Here is a 26,516-nt window from a genome sequence, read left to right on the forward strand (position 1 = left end):
AACAATGAGTAATGCATTACTGATAGTAATACTAGTTGGAAACTCTTTGATAGTTTATTAGATATATAGAAATTACATTATTACTATTGAAAGTCATGAATTACTAGATCTTATTCTACTAGAATTTTAAGAAAAGATGTCAAGAATACTTGGCCTTCATTTTGGAGAAGAATATAAGAAGTCAGTACTAAAGGACATCCCTATTGTATAGGATTTTTCAGATATTTTTTCTGAAGATTTACTTGTACTGCCATTAAACAAGCAAATTATATATATTTTATATATTGAATTTAGAATATTATTTCTAGTAGAATAAGATCTACTAGCAATTCGTGACTTTCAATAGTAATAATACAATTTCTATATATCTGATCAACTATCAAAGAGTTTTCAACTTGTGTTATTATCATTAATGCATTACTTATTGTTTCACAATTCCTATGCAGTTTAATAGCAAAATAGGGTGATATAAAAGAATGTGTAGAACTAGAATCTATAAGTATAGATGCAGGCATACCATAGAGTGTGATGATACCTTTAATAATAAATCTCGAGACTTCAGTATCTTGGTGGGTCAATGTATACTCTCGCTTGACCTCCCTCTTTGGATCTTAATTGTTGTTGTCCAACTATTTAGGGTAGAGTTTGATATTGATTTTGCTTCCGAGAGCAATCCTTTGACATGTGCCCCGATTATTGATAATAAAGGCATACATGTTATCCCATGGGGCATGAGGTGAAAACATGATCCGTCTTTCCATAGAAGTAGCATCTTATGATAACTTATTACTATGAGTTTTTGCTTGTTGATGCCCAAAATATTTGCCCTTGCCTTTCTTTGAGGGTCTAGAGTGTGATCCCCCATATGCAAATAGTGCAATACTAAAAGACTGCTTTCGATCATTTGCTTGTTGCAGTTTATTATCCAATTTCTCTACCACCATAGCTTAATTTAATACTTTAGCATATGTTGGTAAAATCAATACTGCAATGAACTTTCTAATTGATTATCGAAGTCCCCTCTCAAAATGACGAGCTCTTTGATTTTTATTAAAAGTAATATGTGGAGAGAATTGGGTCAGTTCAGTGAAATAATGATCATATTCCATTATGGTTCTACTTCCTTAGTAGATGCTAAGGAACTTTTATTACTTCTCAAAGGGAACTGAACCAAGAAAGAACTACTCATAAAATGTATCCTTAAACTACTCCCAAGTCACTACATTACCTTCAACCTCTAACATCTTCTTTTTTTAGGTCCACTAAGTCTCTATCTTCCTTTCCAAAATAAAAGAAGCAAAATATACTTTTTCGATTTTTCCTACACTCCGATAACTTCGAATGTCTTTTCCACTTGACAAATCCAATGTTGAGCAAAGATTAGATTTGGTTTTCCCTCAAAAAATCAATGGTCTCAATCTCTTAAAGTGATCCAAGATATTATTTCTATCCTATGAAACTCCATCTCGCTCCTCCTGACACTCAAAGTATCCTCTAATAGTATTGAGCACTCTGTGTACATCATTTGAAGCATTGACGAGTGTTGGGGCATGAGGTGGATTCTGTGAAGTCGAAAAAGCTAGCACATAATCAGTGGCAGGTATACGTGAAGACTAGGTTTGCTCTACAATGCGTGGAACTTCTAAGTTATTGTTTGCTCGAACACCTCTTCGAGTGCGTAGACTAGTAGTATTGCGACCATGAGCACCCCAAGTGATATAACCACTATTCTTTGGAATTGGCTCCATTACTCCTATAATAGGTTAAAGATAATAATTGGTCAAAGTCAATTAAGGGACTTAAACACCTATAAGCCCTAGATCATACTCTAATACCATAAAAAAATGTCATATGCTGGATTTTTCTTTTTTTTATCATATCTTTCCATATATTCAAAGCCAAGTAGATAAGCATCACTTTATTCATCATTTATAAATATTTATTATAATTCATCAATTCATCAAATCATAAGTAGAAAAGTAAATATAGTGATGTTAACTCCAAGAATCGTCCAAGTGGCTCTACCTAGCGAGAGAGGAAGGTCCGCTCTCTATTGGAATCTGATTTAGTACTAGAGGGGGGTTGTTTTGAAAATAAAAAATAAAAAAAATTCAGCAACGTTGAGTAAAAACCCTAAAAGTAACTCAAAATGAATACATGATAAAAAATCAATCATCCCATTAGCGTATATCAAATACCCGAAGGAGCACTCCCCCAACAGTGGATGGAGATGCTTTATCCCATAGGATGAGTTTGTGTTCTCCCAATAGCGGATGGAGGCAAACTCATATCGCACTCATAATAGCGGATGGAGTGGTGTCCTTCACCCGCTAAAGTGGGGTATATTCTTCCGAACAGCAGATGGAGGAACCGTCCAATTGTCATGTTTAACGGCCCTCTAATCCGCGAAGGGAATCACCCTACTTGCCCTTGGTAGGGAAATTATTGAATATCATATTTTGATGATGAAACTAATTGATAAAGTTTATAATCTAATCTACGTTTTAAGTGACATAGGACTAGCTTCGATCATGAAGAGACAATTAAAGTAGGAAGAATCAATGTTGGGTCGAAGTGGAACATGTCAAAAGATTGGACTTCGTGTTGGAGGATCAATTGACATTTCGGCATAAGGCTTCGTGCCATGAGTTCTGGCATCGGGCCAAGAAGATCGAACATTGCAATAAGGAAATTAGATGTTGTGAGAAGACAACATATTGATTATGCAATATGCCGAAGGAGAGGACGATGTGCTAAAGGGTCGAATGAAGCACCGAATGAACAAATGACATGTCGGACAACATGTGATTAATGTTTTACAATAATTGTTTAGATCAAAGTAGTTTTAGTTATAATTGGGTTGGTTTAGAATGTAATTAGGCCAACTCAATTAGGAGTTAATTGGGCCTAAATTGAGTTTGTTTTAGGCCAAGTGGAAGGCCCATTCATTCAGTGATCCAAAAGTTTGGTCAAGTGGTGGCACCGCCAAAGGCTTAGTCTCCAAGACACAATCTCCGAGACTATGTTAGGCGGTAGTACCATCAGATTGGGCGATGATACCATCTAGTGTCAGGTGGTGGTACCGCCCAGACATAGTCTCCCAGATTATGTTAGGCGGTGGTACCGTTAGACTGGGCCATGGTACCGCCTAGTGTTAGTGTTGTAGGCAGTAGTACTGCCTACACAAGTGGTGGTATTACTAGTACCCCAAAAATCCAGGATGAGACATTTTTTTACTTTATTTTTCAAGTCATTTGGGGTCTATAAATACTCTAGTTATTCTTGCTTAGATGAAGCATGAATTAGAGTAGAAAGGGGTTGTTATTCTGGGTTGTAAAATTGCTAAGTGTCCTCCTCCTTGCTTTCTAGTTTCAAGATCATTTAAGAGAGGTGTGAGGCTTGTAAGGGTTGTCTCCTATACCTGTGGAAAGGAGAAAGAGTTGTAAGAGGGTAGTTAATCTTCGCATATTGAAGAAAGACCGATAGTGGAAGCCAATGGCCTCAAGTAAAGAGGAATCGAGAGTTAATATAGGTCACGATGATCGAACCACAATAAAATCTGGCTTGAATTTACTTTATGCTTATAATTTATATTTTAAACTGATTACTTACTGCTTTCACTACGCTTATTATGATTACGGACGTGTTTTAAGTTAACATCTTTCCGAAATTAATTTTCATCGTATGAAGTTTCAAACCAACGTAATTTTTCGTAAACACTAATTCACCCCCCTCTCTTAGTGTTGACTTGATCCTAATAGTTGATATCAGAGTTAATTTTTTCTTAATTGGATTAACACCCAAGAGAGATGACTTTTTTCTGCTTTCAAGAGAGTTTTTCTATCACTCGTCCTCTTATGTTCAATGGGACATACTATGCTTATTGAAAAACTCGGATGAGAGTTTTCTTACTTTCTTTGAACTTTGATTTATGGAATATTGTTGAACTTGGTTTTCAAACCTCCTCTAAACCTATGAATTAATAAAATGACTTTGAGAAAAAAAAATATTTTCTTTAAATACGAAAGCTATGAATGCTTTATTTTGCACTTTGGATATAAACGAGTTTAATCGTATTTCAACTTGTAAAACTGCACATGACATTTTGCATACTCTTGAAACCACACACGAAGGCACAAGTAGGGTTAAAGATTCTAAAGTTAATTTTTTTATGTATGATTTTGAATTATTTCGTATGAAATCAAGCGAAATCATTAGAGACATGTACACATGTTTTACAGATGTCATCAATGGTCTAAAAGCACTTGGTAAAAGTTTTTTTTAATTTTAAACTCGTTAACAAGATATTAAGATCTCTTCTAAAGAGTTGTGATCTAAAAGTGACAACAATACAAGAAGCAAATGACCTAAACAACCTTGCTCTTGAAGAACTTAATGAGTCATTAATAACCTATGAAATGACGTACTAGGGACATGATGAACTTGATGAACATAAGAACAACCTTCCAAAGAATATGAAGGATTTAGCATTTCAAATAAATGAAGACTACTCGAGCGAAAGTTCAAGTGATGATGACTTTGAACTCTTAACAATAAAGCTTAAAAAGTTCTTAAAATAAAATTCAAAGAATAAAAACAAACTTAAAAAGAAGAAATTGTCAAAGAAGAATAAAGCACTCAATGTGACTTTGGACGAAACGAGTGTATACGAAGATGAGGAGCAAACCAATAAAAACAAAGTTGTGAACTATGCCTTAGTGGCTCTCAACGATGAGGTAAATGACTCACCCAAAACCTCTTTACTTTACTATAAAATTACTTGATACTTTTCATGAGTTACTTTTAAATTAGTTAGTAAAAAATAAAAAATATTAAAAAAATCATGCTTCTCTTTCTAGTGATTTTGTAAAAAATTAAAAAAGTTGAGCATGACAATTACATGTTAACTATTAGCACTAAGCATGAAAAGTTAGATACATTTAAAAAGAAAAATATATTACTATAATATAAAAAATAATTTTGATTGAAATTTTTTTATATTTAATGAAATCATGGTTGATGTTTTAATGATGTAATGATATAATAGTGTAATGAAAATGTTAAAAGGTTTGATATTGATGATTTTATATTATGCACGAGGATTTGAAGTAATGATGATTTGAAATCTTATGTTTTGAAATTATGTGTTACACTTTTGATCCGGATGATTTTTGTGATAAATCTTATTTTTCAAGTTTAAACGCCGTTGAGGAATGGTTTTGGCTTAGAAAACAATGGCTTACTTGTATGAAATCAATCACATAAAGGAATGCATTATTTTTTTTGAAAATGACTCTATCCCTAAAATGTTATTAAATTTTTCAACAAGTGATCCTAAGAGATTAAAAATCTATTTATGTCATTTTGAATATCTTGAAAGTGATTTTGATGATTTTGATTATTTGAATATGAATTAGTTTTTACCTATATCATGATTTTGATTCCTCAGACTTATAACTTAAAATCTTTTATGAATCAAGATCTCTTATTATGTGTTCTTGTATTATTTAAGAGAAGATATTTTTTATGAATTATGATTTTTTGAATTATAACTTGAGATTTTTCTTTAGTATATAAATCATGATCTTGACAACTTGAGATTTCTTATGCATGAATCGAGATATTTTATTTGTTTCTATTATGATTCTTTTTGCTTTTTACAATAGAGAAGTTTTATCCAAATCATGATTTTGATTCTTTGATAATTATAACTTGAGATTCTAATGAATCAAGATTGTTTAATATGATTCTTCTTTTCACTATTTGATTTATCCAAAAGAATCATAATTTGTCTCTTGATATTCAGAACTTGAAATTTGTATTCATGAATTATATATCTCATTACCAAGTTAATTTATATATATATTTTTTATGTGATGATTTGAAAAATGATATAAAGGAAAAAGTTTTTCACTATTGTAACATTCTCTTCTTTCTGACAATGACATAAGGGGAGAAAGAAAATTACTAGCATATCAAGAAAACTACAATTGCTAGTTTGAATGTTAAACTTAGGCATGTTAAATCTCTCAAATGCATAAATTTTTCTTATACATTTTTTGGATCATGTACTTGATTTCTCAACTTTTATAACTTGAGTTTTTCTAAAAATCAAGATTTTTCTTTTAACTAAAGAAGAGATGTTTTCAAATTAACTATGATATGTCACTTGACTTCTTGATGTTTATGACTTGAATTTTATTATATACAATTGCCTTGTATTTATGATTTGTATATCTCAATTGAATCATTGATGTAAAAAACAAAGAAGAACAATTATACTATTGTATTCTTCCCTTCTTTTTGATAATGACAAAGGGGGAGAAAGATTGCTAGCTTGCACATTGCAAAGAGAAGAAAGAGTTTGCTAGCTTGCAAACTCAAGAGAAGCAAAAGTACTATCTTGCCCATCTTAAGAAACAAAGAATTGTTAACTTGCACATCTCAAAATTATTACTAGCTTATATGTTGTAAAAATTGCATTTCTCAAAACTTTGCTAGATGCCCTTCTCCTTTTTGTTGATGACAAAGGGGGAGAAGATATGATAATGAGTTGAATCATGCATGGTATGATGTACTTTTATATTTCAAACATTACATGATTTTTTGAATTTAAAGGTTCTATTGATATGACATATTGATAGGGGGAGTTTGGTTTAAACTTCGTTATCAATTGCTTATCATCATAAAAAAGGGGGAGCTTATTGAATCTTGGATTTTGATGATGAAACCAATTGATAGAGTTTATGATCTAATCTATGTTTTGAGTGATGTAGGACTAGCTTTTATCATGAAGAGATAATTAAAGCAGGAAGAATCAATATTGGGTCGATGTGGAACATGTTAGGAGATTGGACGTTGGGTTGGAGGATCGGTCGACGTGTCAGCAGAAGGCTTCATACCATGAAGTTGGGCATCGGGCCAAGAAGATTGGACATTGTGTTAAGGATATCAGATGTTGCGATAAGACAATATGCCGATTGGATAATATGCTAAAGGAGATGACGATGCACTGAAGGGTCAGACAAAGTGTCGGATGAACCAATGATATGTCAGACAACATATGATTAGTGCTTTATAATAATTGTCTAGATTAAAATAGTTTTAGTTCTAATTGGGTTGGTTTAGAATATAATTAGGCTAACTCAATTAGGGGCCAACTAGGCTTGAATTAGGGTTGTTTTGGGCGAAGCGAAAGGCCCATTTAGTGACCCAAAAGTTGGGTCAGGCGGTGGCACCGCCAGAGACTTAGTCTCCAAGATAGTTTCCAAGACTATGTCAAGCGATAGTACCGCCAGACTAAGTGGTGGTACCGCCTAAGTGTCACATAATGGTACCACCCGAGTGTTAGGCGGTAGTACCGCCCAAACACAATCTCCCAGATTGTGTCAAGCGGTGATACCACCCAGTGTCAGTGCTATAGGGGGTAGTACCATCCAACACAAGTGGTGGTATCGCTAGTACCCCGAAAACTCGAGATGAGGCCTTTTTTTGCTCCAATTTTGAAGTCATTTGGGGTTTATAAATACTCTAACTATTCGAGGAAGCATGAATTAGAGTAGAAAGAGGTTGTTATTTTATGTTATAAAATTACTAAGTGTTCTCCTCCTCCTCCTTGCTTTCTAGTTTTTAGATCAATCAAGAGAGGTGTGAGGCTTGTAAAGGTTGTCTCCTAAACCTGTGAAAAGGAGAAAGAGTTGTAAGAGAGTAGTTAGTCTTCACCCATTGAAGGAAGACCGTTAGTGGAAACCAGTGGCCTCGAGTGAAGAGGAATCAGGAGTGGATGTAGGTCACGATGACCAAACCACTATAAAATCTAATTTGCATTTACTTTATAATTATCATTTATATTGCAAACTGATTACTTACTACTTTTACTATGCTTATTATGCTTATGAACATGTTTTCAAGTGAACATATTTCCAAAATCGATTTTTATCATATGAAATTTCAAACCGACGTAATTTTTTATAAGCACTAATTCACCCCCCCTCTTAGTGCTAACTCGGTCCTAATAGAAATAACATAATCTCACACGGGTCCTGTCTATATCGGGATGAAATAATATATTTAAAATATCTCTTTTAAATATCATTAATATCAAATAATATAAATTAGCCACCAATTGACTTAAACCCTAGTTCAATCGATCTAATTAAACTCGATTTACTAGAACCTAACTGAACCATTCTCTAATCCTCGTTTAACTAGTTTGGAACTACCCTAGACTAGTAAAATTTAGGCTAGATTAGGTTCAATTTAGGTTAAACTAACTTGAATAAGTGAAACCAATTCGGAATCACCCTAAATTGATCTAGATTAACCAAGGTTTAGTTCAATCAACGTTTGGGCTCAAATCTAATAATTACATAATATTGGATTAGACTAGGCCGACTTATATACTGGTCATGTGCACTACACATAACTATGCATGCACCACAATAGGTTGGGCTAACCTAAGCCCATGGACTGGTCATATGCGTCACATATGATTGCCCATATTGGGCTAGGCTGGGTTAGCTTACGGGCTTGTGCCTGACCCGTGGGTTAGGCCTAGCCTATGAGTTGGGCCTAATCAATGGGTTGTAGTCTAACCTATGGGTTGGGCGTAGTTTGCGGGTTGTTCTAACCCTATGCCTATCTAATTTCATTAATATTGAATTACGACAACATATATTCAATAATAATAATGCATAACAAAAAATTAAAAAATAAGATTGAAAGATAAACTTCAATATAAGGAAATAATATTCTAAATTTAATAAGAATTAGAAATCATATTTTCAATAGAAATTATATTTTCAATACATATGATATGAATAATTTTAACATGATCTAATCAAATAATAAAATTTGAAATCTTAACATGAATAAAATTTTTTAGATAATATATTATAATCTAACAATAAAAATTTTAATAATTAAAGAATTAAGAAATATTTTTTTTGAACTACTCTCATTATATTTTAATCCATATAAGATTAAAATGTAAACTATAATATGAGGAAATAACATTCCTAATCCAAATATGAAGAATCAAATATCATGTATTCAATACATAAAACAACAGTGTATTAATCCCTTAAAAACTTCAGATAATATATCTTAATCCAACAATAAATATTTTGATATTAAAATGAATGATAAATATTTTCAAACTATAAAAATTTTAACATTTAAGTAATCAAAATAAAAAATTTTAACTTTAAGAAATATAGGGAAGCCTATCTCTCGTCAATAGGGTATAACTCCTCGTTCCTCCTATTATTGGGCTCAGCTAGGTGAGGAATGAAGGAGAGAAATCCCTCCCAATAAATAGGAGAAGGTGAGCCTCCATTAAAGGAAATTTATTTTAATTTTTATATTTATTTAATATAAAATTATTTATATTTAATATACCAACAAATATGATATCACCCTATTTAGAATGCTTAATAGTCATTTCATAATTAGTAATAACAAACAAGGAAATAAGATTAATATTTCTTAAATTATAATGGTAAGTAAGGAAATAAAAATTGATTCCTAATTTAACTATTTGATTTAATTACACATAGGCCAAGCCTAACCCGTGGGTCAAGCCCTAGCTCGCAAGCTAACTCAGCCAACTCAACATGGGTAGTCATGTGCGATGCATATGACCAATCCATGGGCCTAGGTTGGCTTAACATGTTGTGGTGCATGTACAGTTATGTGTCGTGCACATGACTAGTATATGAGTCGGCCTAGTCTAATCCAATATTATGTAATTGTTGGATTTAAGTCCAAACGATAATTGAATTAAACCATACTTAGTTAATCTAAATCAATTCAAGGTGATTCCAAATTGGTTTAACATATTCAAATCGGTTTAAACTAAATTGAACATAATCTAGTCCAAATTATACTAGTCTAGGGTGTTTCCAAACTAATTAAATGAGGATTATATATCAGTTTAGTTAGGTTCTAGTAAATTGAGTTTAAATGGAATCGATTGAACTAGGGTTCTAAGTCAATTGAGGGCTAATTTGTATTATTTGATATTGATGACATTTGAAAGAGATGTTTTAAATGTGTTATTTTATCCTAATAGAGATAAGACCAGTGTGAGATTATGTTATTTCCCTATTGAGGGCAGATAAGGCGATTCTCTTCGGAGATTAGCGGGCCGTCAAACGTGTCGGTTGGATAGTTCCTCCATCCGCTATTGGGAGGAACGTGTCCCCACTTTGGCAGGTAAGGGATACCACTCCATCCATTGTTGGGAGTACGATATGAGTTTGCCTTCATCCGCTATTGGGAGGAACGTGTCCCCACTTTGGTAGGTAAGGGATACCACTCCATCCGTTGTTGAGAGTACGATATGAGTTTGCCTCCATCCGTTATTGGGAGTGTTGGAAAATCTTGGGGGCGACATCACATGTACAACAGAAGAACGAAAAATAAAATCCCCTATTCCCAAAAAGATGTTTATCGTCGTGCGAAGATTGATGCATAAAAATCTATAAAACTTAAAACTACATATAGAGTAGATTTTGTTACCTAGGGAAATCATATATCCTTGAATCCTTGCAGATCTCTAGGAGAGGGTGAAGGAGGTCAAGCGTCCTCCTCTCTAGCGGTGATCCACATAGCAAAGCTATGACGACACTCCTCAAAACTCCAGACCTGCTCTGAGGTGGAGAGGGGGAGGAGAATAAGAGAAGCAAGCAAAGACTCTAGCCTGCTCTAAGGTGGAAAGGGGGAGGAGAATAGGAGAAGCAAGCAAAGACTCTAGCCTATGAACCACTGAATCCCTCCTATTTATAGAGGTCTCCTATTAACTTAACCCTAATAGATCCTCCCCTATTGGGTATTGGATCTCCATCCAACTACCCAAGCCTCTTATATTATGGGATCTCTATCCAATAATCTCTTATGGGCTCTTATTGGATCTCATCCATAGAATGTAATAATTCAAGGGCTTATTTAATATCCAATAAGATAGGGGTTCCGACAGATATCTCATATCCGAACCTCTACTCATCGCAATGCCTACTATTTGTGTGTGACCCTCTAGGCCCAATATCGAGCTGGCCATGAGTCATACCTATCAGAACTCCTTTTGGCTCAGTGAATTATTATCTCCATAATAATTCACTCGACTCATCGACTATAGACGTACTATGCCACTACGTCGTAGTCCCTAGACGAGGGAATCCAATCCATTGGACCTGTCTGTCCTTAGTTATTGTGTACATATAGTCCCTCATCCATCAATATCCTAGACACCGTATACTGGGTTTGGTGTTGTCAGACTCATATGGTTTCTACTCGAGTCTCGCTCTAATCGAATTCTCCCGGAGAACTCTTTCTCTCTCAATCCGAATGACCCTAGCCAGGGATTTATTTGAGCAAGAATATATGGGATATTCCTCTCATGACGCTGAGAGTGGATGATCCTCTATCGACACTCAATAGCCCTCGTAAGGTCGACTACCACTCCCAATGACTGGGTGAACTAGATCTGGGACATCCAAACCTATAAGTCTGGTATTAAACAATGGAGCACTCATATAGGATATCCTTGGTGTCTCAAGTCTAAGGACCAAATACACCACCAGGACTACGAAATCAATGTCTGACAATAAGGCATCATCAACCATCCAGCATTATATAAGCGGATCAATCAGTGAACTCATTCTCCAATGAGCACCTATATTATATCCCTAGTATCCCCACATGAGCAGCTATGAGACCAATTGCATCCATCATATAGACGGGTATACAGCACACGAGTCTGTCCGGTTATCTCGATGTCCCTCTCGAGTAACCTATGACCAGGATTATTTAGAATATGTGTTTAAAGATAAATCGATCTCATTATCATAATCTCATCACGATCCGATTCCCATTGCATAGATCCAAGGATATCACAATATATACATGTATATATGCAATAGTCAATATAAAGTGATAAATGTTAAAATATAATAAGCAAAAAGATTCTGTGTCAAGTCACACGTGTCATCACTCACGTGATTGGCTTGTTGGGCACTTATGACTAACAGAGAGAATACAAACTCATCCCATAGGATAAAGCATCTCTATCCACTATTGAGGGAGTACTCGTTCGAGTATTTGATATATACCAATAAGATGATTATTTTTTTTTTATCATGTATTCATTTTGAGTTAACTTTTGGGGTTCCTATTCAACATTGCTTAATTTTCTTTATTTTTTATTTTCAAAGCAACCTCCCACTAGTACTAAATTGGATTTCAATGAAAAGCGGACATTCCTCTACTGTTATGTAGAGCCACTTGGATGATTCATTAAGTTGACATCACTATGTTTATTTTTTCACTTATGATTTGATAAATAAATAAATTATAAAAAATATTTATAAATTATAAATAAAGTAATGAATGTGGGGAAAGATATGATCTTAAAAAAAATAAAAATCTAGGATGTATTATTGGCTGGCATGGAGGTCATGGTACAATAACCTAGTAAAAATAAAACTTAATATACATGGTACAATGTATTATTGGCTTGCATGGAGGTTATCCCTAGTGGGCACATGGCTCATTTATTTAGCCTATAGTGGGTCTTAATAACTCACAGCCTATATCAATTATTAAAAATTATTTTCTTTATTAACCTTAAATTTTTTTTTAACCTAGACATGTAGCAGTTAGGGTAGGAAAAAAGGGTTTGTAGGTTATAGTGGATATGGCTGGGAGAAATCATAGTAGCGATAGTTGAAAGCAAAGGAACAAGAGAAGAAGAGAAGGGAAGAAGGCGAGGGTAACATATATGGTGACTAATTCTTGTATTCTTATTATTCTCTTATAATTGTTGCTCGGTTTTTGGACAAGATACTTTGAGATTTATATGTTCATTATTTTTATAGTGGATCCGCTTCTTTAGTTTATCTCGTAATTTTTTCCCCTTATGTTAGAGGGGTTTTCCACATAAATCTTAATGTTTTATGTGATTATAATTTCTGTTTAATTTTTCTACTATGTGTTTGGCCTACTCGTATTTGTTCTTTTATATATATATATATATATATATATATATATATATATATATATATATATATATATATATATATATATATATAATTTATATATATATTTATTTATTTATCCCATCAATTGATATCAGAGCAGAGTTTCAATGATATTTAATTTTTATATTTGAATATGGAGGTCAGTAATATTTCTCGCATGGTTAGCTTGAACAGAAACAATTGGATGATATGGAAACTAAGAATGGAAGACCTCTTATATTACAAGGATTTGTATGGACCTTTGTAAAGAGATAGTACAAAGCTCACAACTATGGCAAATAATGGTGGAAGAAGTTAGACCGAAAAATGATCGGGTTTCTTCAACAGTGGCTCAATGATAGTGTCTTTCGCTATGTTTCTACCGAAAGTTCTGTATACTCTCTTTGAAAAAAGTTAGAAGAACTTTGTGAGAGAAAATTAGTTGGTAACAAGACTTTCTTGAGAAGAAAACATATGAACCTGAAATATAAAGAGGACTTTTTTATTGTTGAGCATTTGAATGAAATGTAGAGTATCACTAACTAGTTATAATCTATGAAAATATCTCTGGATGATGAGTTGCAGGCATTGTTACTTTTTAGTTCATTGTCAAAAAGTTAGGAGATACTAGTGGTTTCCCTTAGCAATTTTGTGTCAGGCGGTATTATCACCATAAGCCAAGTAACAAGTAGTTTATTAAATGAGGAGTTAAGGAAAAAAAATTCAACAACAACTCAAATTAATTCACAAGCATTTGTCTTAGAGAATATAGGAATATCAAAAATCTAATGATAGAAGTAGTTTACACATGAATAGAAGCAATTTAAGATCAAGAAAATGTATTGTTTGTTACAATTATTATGAGAAAGGATATTACAAGAATCAATACAAGCAATATAAGAAGAGTAAGAAAAAAAAAAGTAGAGCCTATAGAGTCAAAAGAGAATACCATAACTATAATATATGGTGGTGATTATTTGATTTTGTCTCATTATGATGATATTTTTTCTTGTGTATATCAGAATCTCGAGTGAGTGATTGACATAGATGCTTCTTACTATGCTACACTATAGACGGAGTTCTTTATTACCTTATAGGTCTGAAAATTTTGGTGTTATTAAGATGGATAACTATAACATGCTATATATCATCGGCATAGGTTATATCCAAATACAAACCAATCTTAATTGCAAGGTAGTGCTTAAAGATATGAGATATGTTGTTGACTTGAGGCTGAATTTAATTTCAATTGGAAGACTAGATGATAAAGAATTTAATAGCAGATTTCATAAAGGGTAATGAAAGCTCATTAAGGGTCCTCTTATTGTAGCTAGTGGGAAGAAATATCACACTTTATATAGGTTGCAGGCCAAAGCTTGTGGTGAACAATTGAATGCTACAGAGAAAGACTTTAGCATGGAGTTATGGCATATGCGAGTAGGACATATGAGCGAGAAAGGGCTATAAGTTTTTCTAAAAGAGAAATCTTGTCAGACTTCAAAGGTACATATTTGAACTCTTATATCGATTATTTAACTAGCAAATAACATATAATTTCCTTCGCTAGTTTTGCTTTGTTTAAAAAAATACATACCTTTGAGGATAAAAACGGATAGTGAATCTATTAATATTCCTAATATCACTGATATATTTTATTATCACTTTTATAGATAACTTTTCTAAGAAAGTTTAGTCCTATATTTTGAAGACCAAAGATCATATTATTAATATTTTCAAAAAGTTTCATGCCAAAGTTGAAATGTAGGCAAAAAGATCATTTAAATATATAAGATCAGATAATGGTGATAAGTACACAGGATTATTTGATGATTATTACAAATCACATAGCATCCAATATAAGATGATGATTCCTGATATACCTCAACATAATGTAATTACGAAGAGGATGAATCGCACCATCATGGAAAAAATTAGATGTATACTTTCACAAGCCAAGCTACCCAAAAAGTTTTGGGATGAGGCTTTGAGGACTGTAGTTGATGTGATTAATTTGTCACCCTATATAACTCTAGATGGTGATGTTGTAGAGCATATATGGTTAGGGAAAGATATCTCCTACAAACACTTAAGAGTATTTATTTATCATGTATTTTTATACGTTTCAAATATTTAGAGGTATAGGCTATATGGTAAGACATAGAAATATATTTTTCTTAGCTAAATACATGATTAGTTCAGTTATAAGCTTTGAGATTCAAAAAAGTAAAAGGTATTTAGAAGTAGAGATGTGGTCTTCTTTGATGATCAAACTCTTGAGGATTTGAAGGAGGCGCTAGCCAAGACTTCTATAGAAGGATTAGCATATTATGACTTAGTTACTCCTCCAATACATCAGGGTGATGGGAGAGATGTGTACGAAGATGGTGTAGAGGCTGATGTTAAAATATTGTAGGATATATTGAGCAAGAAGAAGATGGGGAGAAACTTCCCACAAAACCTCAATTGAGAAGATCTTCTAGACAACGTTAACCTTCCAAAGGATACTTTACAGATGATTATATAATACTTATTAATGCAGGTGAACCAAAGAGTTATTAGAAAGCAGTTGAAAATAAGTAGAAAAAGAAGTAGTTAGTTGCTATACAAGAAAAAATGGATGCTCTATAAAGAACCACATGTATGATTTGGTGCATCTATTAGGAAATCTGGGGTGATATTACATGCGCAGCAGAAGAATAGAAATAAAAACCATAGATTTCTCATAGAAAAAAGGTTTCTTATCATCGTGCAAAGATTGATGCGTAAAAATCTATAAAACCAAAAACTCACGTATACATAAGAGATTGTATTACCTATGAAGATCATATATTTATGAAATCCTATAAATCTATAGGAGAAGATGAAGGAGGTCAATTGTCCTCCTCTCTAGCAATAATCCATATGACAAGGGCTGCGAAGACACTCCTCAAATCACTACACAATTCTCCTCACAGCATGCACTACGCAATCAAGAAAGAGCTACCGAGGAGGAGAGGGAAAGAGGAGAATAAGAGGTGGCAGCTAAAAAGAACTCGGTTTATGACTCTTTAATTCCCTCCTATTTATAGAGACCCTTTGTTAACTTAACCCTAATGAATCCTATCATATTGGGCATTAGATCTCCATCCAATTACCCAAGCTTATTAGATTAGTGAGTCTCTACATAATAATATCTTATTTGCTCTTATTGAATCTCATCTATAGAATCCAATAATTCATGGGCTTAATGGATATCCAATAAAATATGGGCTCCGACAAATATATCATATCTAAAACTCTACTCGTCGTAATATCTACCATACGTGTGTGACCCTTTAGGTCCAATATCGAGTTGGTCATGAGTCATACCTATCAAAACTCCTTCTAGCTTAATAAATTATTATCTCAATAATAATTCACTTGATTCATCGATTATGAACGTACTAAGCCACTATGTCGTAGTCCCTAGATGATATAGGAGAATCCATGTTATGATCAAGAGCGACACTAAGAGGGCGGAGGGTGAATTAATGCAGTAAAAAAAATCATCGATTTTGTAAAATATTCGTTCGTTGAAAATCAATCTCGAAAAGTACTTAACTTTAGAGTAAATGAACCAGTAATTAACTTAGAAAGTAACTACTATAAATATTTATAAAGAAATATTATAGATGAAAGAATTCTTATAATAATTGAAGTTGAAACAAAAAAATTATGTAATAGATTGTGACAACTAATGTGCCATCCATTTGTATAAGAAACTAATTTTTCATTCTAAATCAAAACATATAGATATCAGATACTATTAAATTCGAAATGTATTTGAAGTGAAGCAGTTATAACTTCAGAAAATTCATATAGATGATAATAAGACAGACATATTAACAAAGACCTTACCGAAAGAAAGGTAAGAAGTGCACCGACAACTGATTGACATGACTTCATATTGTGGAGTCATGAGACAACATCCTTTATAGATTGAAAGGGGAGGTTGTTGGGCACATGACCCATTTATTCAGTCCATAGTGAGCTTTAATAACCCACAACTCATATAAATCATTAAAAATCATTTTCACTTTTAACGTAAACCCTTTTTATTTTAACCTAGATGGATATAGTAGAAAAAAAAAAGAGGACAGTTGAGTGCAAAGGAACAAGAAAAGAATAGAAAGGAAGGAAAACGAGGGCAATGTACAAGATGACATAATCCTTATATCTATGTTATTTTCTTATAATTATTATTTAAGTTTTTGGATAAAAGACTTCAAGATTTATATGTTTATTATTTTTATAGTAAATCTATTTCTCTAACTTGCCTGTAATTTTTTCTAAATTTTTAACATAAGTTTTGATGTTTTATGTGACTATTTATTCGTATACATACATACATATATATATATATATATATATATATATATATATATATATATATATATATATATATATATATATATATATATATATATATATATATATATATATATATATTTATTTATTTTATCCCATCAATCCCTCTACGATATCAGCGTGAGAGGTTGTCATAGATTCTTCCACAAATCGAACACCATGAGAAAGGTCACGTCTCATCGACGGAGATGGAAGGCACTATCCATAATGGAGTGGAACAAGGATGGATTCATAAGCTTCACGCGTGTCTGCGGTCGCTGCCTTGCTGGTTTGCCTGTACTCCGTTAATGATACGTGAAGGTCAAGATTAGTTTACTGTCATCTGTAAAGCAAGGGGACACACTGTCAAAGAAAGCCTTGTTTCACCTGAGAATTGAATTAGATGCATGCCCATCCTAAGGTTCAGCTCTCTCTCTCTCTCTCTCTCTCTGACCTTAATACGAGTCTATATTAGATATTTTTAGAACGATCCTGCAGCTATTCAAGCTAAACAATCCTCATCGGCCTACCCAAACAGAGATATTATACTTCAAGTTAGAGATTATCTCGACATGGGCGACAGACACTATGGGCCTAATATGGATTTCTCAATGATGCAGCAGTCACTGTGGTGTCAATCTGTGATTTATTGTCAAAGAAGAAGAAAAAAGAAATAAATGTGTCGTTTGTTTCTGAAAACAAGAATCCAAAATCAATGAAAAACAAGTAAGATTTCTCAAAAAACTCGAAACTTCTCAGTCACATCTAAGGAAAATATAGTCGTTTAAGAAGTTAATAATTTTCGTCGGTATCTGATGAAGTTCATTGCTGGAAGTCAGACAGCAGCACTTGTGCTTGCACCTTTTGTTTCTGAAAAACTAAGAACTCATACGGTCTCTGCAAAACATATTTTTGTTCTTTTAGTAGTTTCTTAAAATTATTTTCATTGTTTCTACAATGATCAATCTGCAATCCAAACCAAAACTATCTGACAGCCATGGTTACTTCACATCAAGCTTTCCTCTTTGCCTCCTTATTATGGCTACATTCCAATGTTTCCATCAAAATCAGATTTTTTTTTTTTTGGTGTTGCTGCAAAAGGACATCATAATAGAATGATAATCGTTTTATTGTGCTTTAAATCTTGGCAAGCTTTTGGTGACCTTTGTCCTTCGTCTATAAATTGAGAGTGTTAAGTTAAACATGGAATAATACTGTGTCTGATCCAATTAGGCCTTCATCTATGTTTAAATAGCTCAAAAAACAGGGGAAAGAATTAATTGCCTAGTCAAAATGTCTACTTGGATCTGCCTAGAACAGGATAACTCTATGTCGTCGAAGCCCCCTGTTTTGTTTCTGGGACTTCCCAGCTTGGTAGGCTTTCTCGACAGACATTGTCGTCACCTTTCGGGACAGACAGCATCGATGAATGCATCAATCCCCAGACTGAGTTCTACATTTAGATTGATTAACATGAAATAGGCATCGAATTGCCATTATGATGAACCCTGTGAAACCAGACAGTGATATGCATTGCCAGTATCTTTATTGTCAGTGTATTATGAGGTTCTTTCAGCCGCTGAAATAAGGCAATTTATCCAACCATCTGCATTAGATAGATAATCGATGAGCAACTCTATTTTTAAGCATCTGCATAAAGGACTTTTTTTGAGCTAGCAAGTAATCTCAGTCATCCAAATTATTATCTGATTCAAAATGACTCGTGTCTCCGTGAGATGTTGTTGTTCATTACCGATCATGTGTGTACGAACACACAGACACAATGATTAAAGCTGAAAAATCCTGTATCTTCAGCATCGACTATCTAATCCAACATCTTAATAGTGTCCTTATTCGATGGCCGGCAACATCAAAATTTGACATGAGTAAATTGATCTAGTAGGACGCTGGATCAGCTCAACCACCATGTAGCCAGCCATCAGGATGCTTATGGAGCACCAAGCATTTCTATGCAGGTAATGGCCGAACGAAGATTAGTTAGCTCATAATAATAAGTTAATGGATCCTCCAAATTGCTTGACTAATCTATAGGATTTACAAGTCTTTTTGTACCCCACTCTTCCATCCACTCTCCATATCTAATCTCTGCTGACATAAAAGAGAGATGGTGAGGTGGGTGTTAAGGACAACAAAATCCTGAAATTGGGGAAGATGATGCAATTCCAATTTGCATGGTGCGTAGGAGACAATGAATCGATGGCCATGGAGTTAGCCCCGGCAACTTCATATTATTCTAGTACTGCATCACCAGAGAAAGGCAGATTTGTGCACGCTGAATTAAAGATTAAACCGAAAGAGAAGGAAGGAAGGAAGGAAGGAAGATATATGGGTCCCTAACTTGATCCAAAGTGCTGAACAATTCAGCTAGCATTTAGCAAAGTTGATAGGAAAAAAGAAGAGAGACTAGTTAGTGCTCAGAGAAAAAGGCCAAAAGCTGCGACTCTGGAGCTGATAGATGACTCCCGACTAGTGTGATGCTGCTTCAAACCGTTCTTGCTTAATAGTTTTTGGATCAAAATGCTATAAGGAAATTAAGGATCAGATCCATATAAATACCAAGTATATTTAATTGCAGTGGAAGGAAGCTCGGGCTTCATAATCATGCATTACAATAATCGAAATATACAAAGAATGTGATCCAACACGTTTATATCCTAAAAGTACCTACCACAAGACTCGGATCATCTTGGTTGTGAGAATCGTTCTAAATCTTGCCTAGTATTTAACGAGTATCATCGCATAAAAAATGTTTTGAGCCAATAGGCTTTGTTTACGATTCTTGAAACTGATCAAATTTGGAAGAAAAAGAAACAGTCCTCCGAGCTTTCGATAAAAAGGATAGTGGAATAATTGTTTAGATAAAAGGATCGATCATACAAAAGAATAAGAGTTCCATTGGCACCAACCATCATGTGGTTCCTATTTTGTCAAGATGCAGCTCTTTGACGAGTGTGTGGCATGTGAAGAACAGCTACCTAACGCTAAGCCTTCTTCCTCCCTACATGTGCTCTGACGAGCCTCTTCCTCCTAAATTAATTGACTTTACCCTTTAACCACTTTGTTCTTCGAGGCCAAACCATTTCTCTCCTTTATCCTTCTTTCCTTCCTTTTTGACTCTACCATCGACATTCCATCCGAGCAACCTCGCCACATTGCCAAACAGTATAAAGAAAACCTAAAGCAGTCTAAATTTTATTGCCAAGTCTGAGGAGGGATTTTGCAAGAACGAAAAAAAAAGTTTTTTGCTTTTTTAATCTATCAAAAACAAGTACTTGTAATATACATACAGTGACTGGTAATTCTCGATGGGAAACAAGTTAAAGAAAAAGGAAAATTATCCTCTTTTCTTGGCCTCGTAATGGGTTTGAATGAAAACTTATTTCAAGAAATTGAGCTCTTTATTGTTAGAAACAAGAGTGAAAAATGACTGACTGGTAATTTCTCTTACGACTTGCTAACGTAAAAAGAAGTGGATTGCAGGGAATTCCGGAGGAGGAGGAGGAGGTTCTAAAGTGACTGACTGTGTCAGAAAGCTAAAGAAAAATCTAGGAGAATACTAAAGAAACATGCATTACAACTTGGCAAAGGTACAATCTCTGATTAATGAATGAACACAAACAATGTTTCACCACCGCATGAGTTCCTCATCTCCCATCATATGATCGATCTACTTTGGTCTTCAGTCATTCTCCTCCCCCATCATGCTTGCATCTTGATTACACAGACAGACAGACAACACGCCCCCATGTGTGCCACCTAATCTGTGTCCCAAACATCGTCTTTCTTCATCATGCGAAAGCATTCCTCCAACTCTCACCTTCAGTAAATGGTTCGGCCACACGGTTAAAGACTCGCTTGATTTGCATACATTTAAATTCTGGGTTGACGTGAAATCAATCTACTTATCGCTTTGCAGATTGTGTACGATAGCAGCGCAATTCGATCTTCACGTTGGACAATGTGTAGCCAGCCCCATTTTAACTCGTCCTTCTCTATGCTGTACACTGTGGGATAATGTAGCGAGTGATCTGTCAGTGTCCAACCCCCATTCGATCTGTCAGTCTTTATTTAAAACCCACAATGAATATAGATCACAATTATGATCATCTTTTGACCAACAAGTCCAGCATTTATACAACTAATATGAGCATAAGCTCAGATCTAATGAAGCCAAAGTCTGAAATTAAAATATTTGGACAAAATTTTGGGTAAAAGGAGATGAAGCCCTATGCTCTCTCACGGCGTCATGTGGATTTGACAATGGGCAAAGATTAAAAGTAGAGGAGGGTTACCGTGTTTCGTTTAGGATAAATATGAAGGTTACCCTCAAGTGTAAGAGATAAATATGAGTTAATGTTACCGTGTTTCGTTTAGGATAAATATGAGGGTTACCCTCAAGTGTAAGAGATAAATATGAGGAAATGTTACCGTGTTTCGTTTTAAGCTAATAAAGTAAATCTAAGGTTGCAATGAGTTAGATAAGACAAGAAATCTAGTTGAAACAAACACATCAAGTGGATAGATGACAGCAACCTCAACGATGCATGTTATCCTAAAACCTGACTTCCTCTTGGCTTCCCTTCACCATTATAACTATCTTATTGCCCTGCACATCTTCCTCAGCGTAGCTCCAAAAACCCACCCCCTCGTCCCATAAACAAAGCCATGCCCCATCTGCATCCATCCCACGAGCACCAACAACAGCAGTGATATAAAATTTGAAAAGCTAACTTGTTCTTTGGATCCAGATCTCATGCTTTCCGACTATAAACAAAACATGGTTCTACGATCCCAACACTCTCTCCCTCCCCTCTCCAATCCCAACATGGGGTTGCCTTCACACACACGTACCATCTACACTAGTCTCACCACCTTCACCTCTCTAATTCTCTTCCTCACCACGAGCTCTTCCTTCTTCCTCTGCTGCCTATCCATTGATGAGCAGGGCCTGGCTCTCCTGTCATGGAAGCAAACTCTGAACAGCTCCACAGATGCACTCAAGTCTTGGAGGTCCTCGGACCCCAATCCATGCAGATGGTTTGGAGTCACCTGCAACTCCAAACTGCAAGTCACCGGCCTGAGCATCAACTCGTCCAATCTGCAAGGCCCATTGCCTTCCAATCTTCAACCTCTCAAGTCACTCGAGACGCTTATTCTCTCTGCTACCAACATCACCGGCCCAATTCCCAGAGAATTCGGCGACTACCACGACCTCGCCTTCGTCGACCTCAGCAGAAACCAAATCTCCGGCGAGATCCCAGCCGAAGTCTGCAAGCTAAGCAAACTCGAGTCGCTTGCGCTGAATTCCAACTCGCTCCAAGGTGCCATTCCTGCCAACATCGGAAACCTCTCCAGCCTCACGTACTTGACTCTTTATGACAACTCACTGAGCGGCGAGATCCCGGCCAGCATCGGACGATTGCAGAAGCTCGAGGTTTTCCGGGCCGGCGGGAATCAAAATCTCAAAGGCTCGTTACCTGCCGAGATTGGAAACTGCAGCAGCTTGGTCATGTTAGGCCTCGCAGAAACCGGCATATCAGGGAAGCTTCCGTCTACAATTGGATTGCTCAAAAGGCTTCAAACCATAGCAATCTATACCGCTCTGCTGTCTGGTACGATCCCGGATGAGGTTGGCAATTGCACCGAGCTGACCAACCTGTATCTGTATCAGAATTCTCTGTCAGGCCCAATTCCTCCCCAGATTGGCAAGCTCCAAAACCTTCAGAGTCTGCTATCATGGCAGAACAACTTGGTGGGCTCGATCCCGCCAGAGCTCGGCCGATGCAAACAGCTAGTCCTCGTCGACTTGTCGATGAATCTTCTCACCGGGAGTATTCCGCGGAGCATCGGGAACCTAGCAAATCTCCAACAGCTTCAACTGAGTACTAATCAGCTGACGGGCGTGATACCGCAGGAGATCTCGAACTGCGCGGCGCTGACTGATCTCGAGATCGACAACAACGAGCTCTCCGGCGTGATCCAAATCGATTTCACGAAGCTGGAGAATCTCACTCTGTTCTATGCTTGGCAGAACGGGCTGACCGGGAGCATTCCTGCCAGTTTAGCCCAGTGCCGGAATCTGCAGTCGGTCGATCTCTCTTACAACAATCTGACCGGGTCGATTCCTAAGGAGCTATTCGGGTTGCAGAATCTCACCAAATTGCTTCTCCTGTCGAACGAACTGTCGGGATTCGTGCTACCTGATATCGGCAACTGCACGAATCTTTTCCGGCTCCGGCTGAACGGTAACCGGCTCGCAGGTGCCATTCCGACGGAGATTGGCGGTCTGAGGAACCTGAATTTTCTTGACATGAGCAACAACCTGTTTGCAGGCCCGATTCCGGCGGCAATATCCGGTTGTGACTCCCTTGAATTCGTCGACCTCCACTCCAATGCTCTGACTGGACGGTTGCCGGAGTCGTTACCGAAGAGCCTACAGTTCATCGACGTCTCTGACAATAGGCTCACTGGACCGTTAAGCCCCGGTATCGGATCACTTCCGGAGCTGACGAAGCTCGTCATGGGGAGGAATCAGCTCTCTGGTCAGATTCCAGCGCAGCTTGCATCATGCAGCAAGCTACAGCTGCTAGACCTCGGTGATAACTCCTTCTCCGGCGGGATACCGGGCGAACTAGGCCAACTTCCCGCCCTCGAGATCTCACTTAATCTCAGCTGCAATCATCTTTCCGGCGAGATCCCAACCCAGTTCTCTGCACTTGAGAAGCTCGGATGCCTTGACATTTCCCACAATGAGCTTTCCGGCAACCTCCACGTGCTCGCCGCTCTCCAGAACCTCGTCACGTTGAACGTGTCCTTCAACGCGTTCTCTGGCGAAGTGCCCGACACTCCTTTCTTCAGGAAGCTCCCGCTCTCCGTTCTTGAAGGCAACCATGGGCTGTTCATCACCAAGGGCCCCGCGACGCAAGAACCACAGAGCAGAGCAACCATTTCGGCCCTGAAGCTCGCCATGTCGGTTCTGATCAGCGTCAGCGCCGTGCTGTTGCTGGCGGCCGCCTACTTGCTCCTACGCGCTCGTGCTGTCCCGAGCGGAGAGGCCGACGACACTTGGGAGATCACGCTCTACCAAAAGCTCGACTTCTCGGTGGACGATGTAGTCCGGAGCCTGACGTCGGCGAACGTTATCGGGACCGGAAGCTCCGGGGTGGTCTACAAGGTCGGAACTTCGAACGGTGGTACCCTGGCCGTCAAGAAGATGTGGTCGTCGTCTGAGTCGGGGGCGTTCCGCAACGAGATCACGGCCCTGAGCACGATAAGGCACCGGAACATCGTGCGCTTGCTGGGATGGGGGGCCAACCGGAGCACCAAACTGTTGTTTTACAATTACCTGCCGAACGGGAGCTTGAGCGGATTCCTTCACCGAAGAGGGAAGGCGCCGGTGGAGTGGGAGTCGAGGTACGAGATCGTGATCGGGCTGGCTCACGCCATCGCCTATCTGCACCATGACTGTGTGCCCGCCATCTTGCACGGAGATGTGAAGGCCATGAACGTGTTGCTGGGGCCGAGATTTGAACCATATTTGGCGGACTTTGGCCTGGCCAGAGTACTAAGCGGAGATGATACTGCTCACAAGTTGGGGTCTAAGACTTCGCCTCGTATCGCTGGTTCCTACGGATACATAGCTCCAGGTAAATGACTGTTATCGATTTAGCTTTTGTCGCTTCTTCAAAGATTCATCAGTTGGAACCTCGATAGATTAATTTTAGATTGACGAAGGTGTTTGTTTTGGTTCAGAGTATGCTTCGATGCAACGGATAACAGAGAAGAGTGATGCCTACAGCTATGGCGTAGTCTTGCTTGAAGTTCTAACAGGAAGGCATCCACTGGACCCGTCGCTGCCCGGCGGAATGCATTTGGTCGAGTGGGTTCGAGACCACTTGCAGAGAAAGCGTGATGCCGTCGACCTGCTCGACGCGAGGCTGCGCGGCCTACCCGAGCATCAAACACAAGAAATGCTGCAGGCGCTCGCGATCTCCGTCCTCTGCGTCAGTGCCCGAGCCGACGACCGGCCGATGATGAAGGATGTGGTGGCGATGTTGAAGGAGATCAGGCGGCCGGTGAACGACGAGCCCAAGGACTCAGCAGGCTGCGCGGCCGCAGCTACTCCGGCCCGGAAGGTGAAGTTGCGAGGTTCTTCAAACTGCTCATTTGCAATGTCAGATTACTCTAGCTAACAATTTTGGAATGACTTGATTCTTCTACAGCTAGCTTCCATAACTATATGTAAATCAATCATAAAAAAAATGGTGTAATGTTTTGTGGGATTCCTTTCCTGCTGCAATGACTGCTATACATGTTAGTGTGCCAAATCCACTGTTCAGGGATGTGTCGAGAAATGAGGTACGAGTTGTCTGTGTTGTAGTTGGTGCAATTATTATGTGACTTCAACAGTAGATCTGAGAAAAGAATGAACATCTTTCCAGCAATGTAATCACGTGAGCGATGCAACCAATGCACTTTCCCACATGGTAGAGATAAAAGGTGAGGAATCACTGTTATATACGTGAACAAAGTCTTCTTTGTGTCATGGCTTTTAATGGATCATTAAGCTTTCTACATCATCAGCTCAAATCAACCTTTTAGATAGAAGCAACGAAGCTGGCAGTTCCTTACACGTCTTGGAAACCCCTTTTTAGACTCTTACAAATTATATTTCAGTTTTTCATTCAAGTCATTATTTATTTTTTTCAAAAGCATATAATTCTAGTAATTTTAAAATAATCTTTTTTATTAAACCACATAAAATATCAATTAGTAGATATTTTTACTAAACCAAGGAATAATTTGACATACTGAATCTTTCAAATTTATAATTAAATATATTTTATTATTTATTCTCTTATGTTTCTTTTATTTTACTAATGATTAAGAAGAAAATTAATCTAAATGAATCATGGTATTTCAATATTTACGAGATTTAATTTGAATGACTCTTTTGTATTTAAGACTTGTATATTCCATTCTTTTTTTTTTTTATGATCAAGGGAAAAGAAGTAGTGATTCATGCCTAGTTTATTTGTTGAACAAGGAGAGTTATAATACTTTTATAACTTTTTTATAACTCATGCCTAGTAAATATCTGGGTTTGCAATGATA

At 36.7% G+C, this 26,516-nt stretch overlaps 1 protein-coding gene across 1 annotated transcript; it reads left to right on the forward strand.

Annotated features, from left to right (window-relative positions):
- The first annotated feature begins 22,039 nt into the window (after positions 1 to 22,039).
- On the forward strand, positions 22,040 to 25,742 carry LOC135623250 (leucine-rich repeat receptor-like serine/threonine-protein kinase RGI4). Its single transcript, XM_065125999.1, has 2 exons — positions 22,040 to 25,048; positions 25,155 to 25,742. Exons 1-2 carry the CDS (start codon positions 22,156 to 22,158, stop codon positions 25,592 to 25,594), a joined length of 3,333 nt encoding a protein of 1,110 aa, XP_064982071.1. The 5' UTR covers positions 22,040 to 22,155; the 3' UTR covers positions 25,595 to 25,742.
- The last annotated feature ends 774 nt before the right edge of the window (positions 25,743 to 26,516 follow it).

Source organism: Musa acuminata, chromosome BXJ2-9 (assembly GCF_036884655.1).
Source record: "Musa acuminata AAA Group cultivar baxijiao chromosome BXJ2-9, Cavendish_Baxijiao_AAA, whole genome shotgun sequence".
Classification (NCBI taxonomy): domain Eukaryota; kingdom Viridiplantae; phylum Streptophyta; class Magnoliopsida; order Zingiberales; family Musaceae; genus Musa; species Musa acuminata.

Coding starts and splice junctions, on each gene's coding strand:
- LOC135623250 (XM_065125999.1), top strand. CDS start 22,156: ATGCTTTCCGACTATAAACAAAACATGGTTCTACGATCCCAACACTCT. Junction 25,049..25,154: donor CTACGGATACATAGCTCCAG/GTAAATGACTGT, acceptor GTTTTGGTTCAG/AGTATGCTTCGATGCAACGG.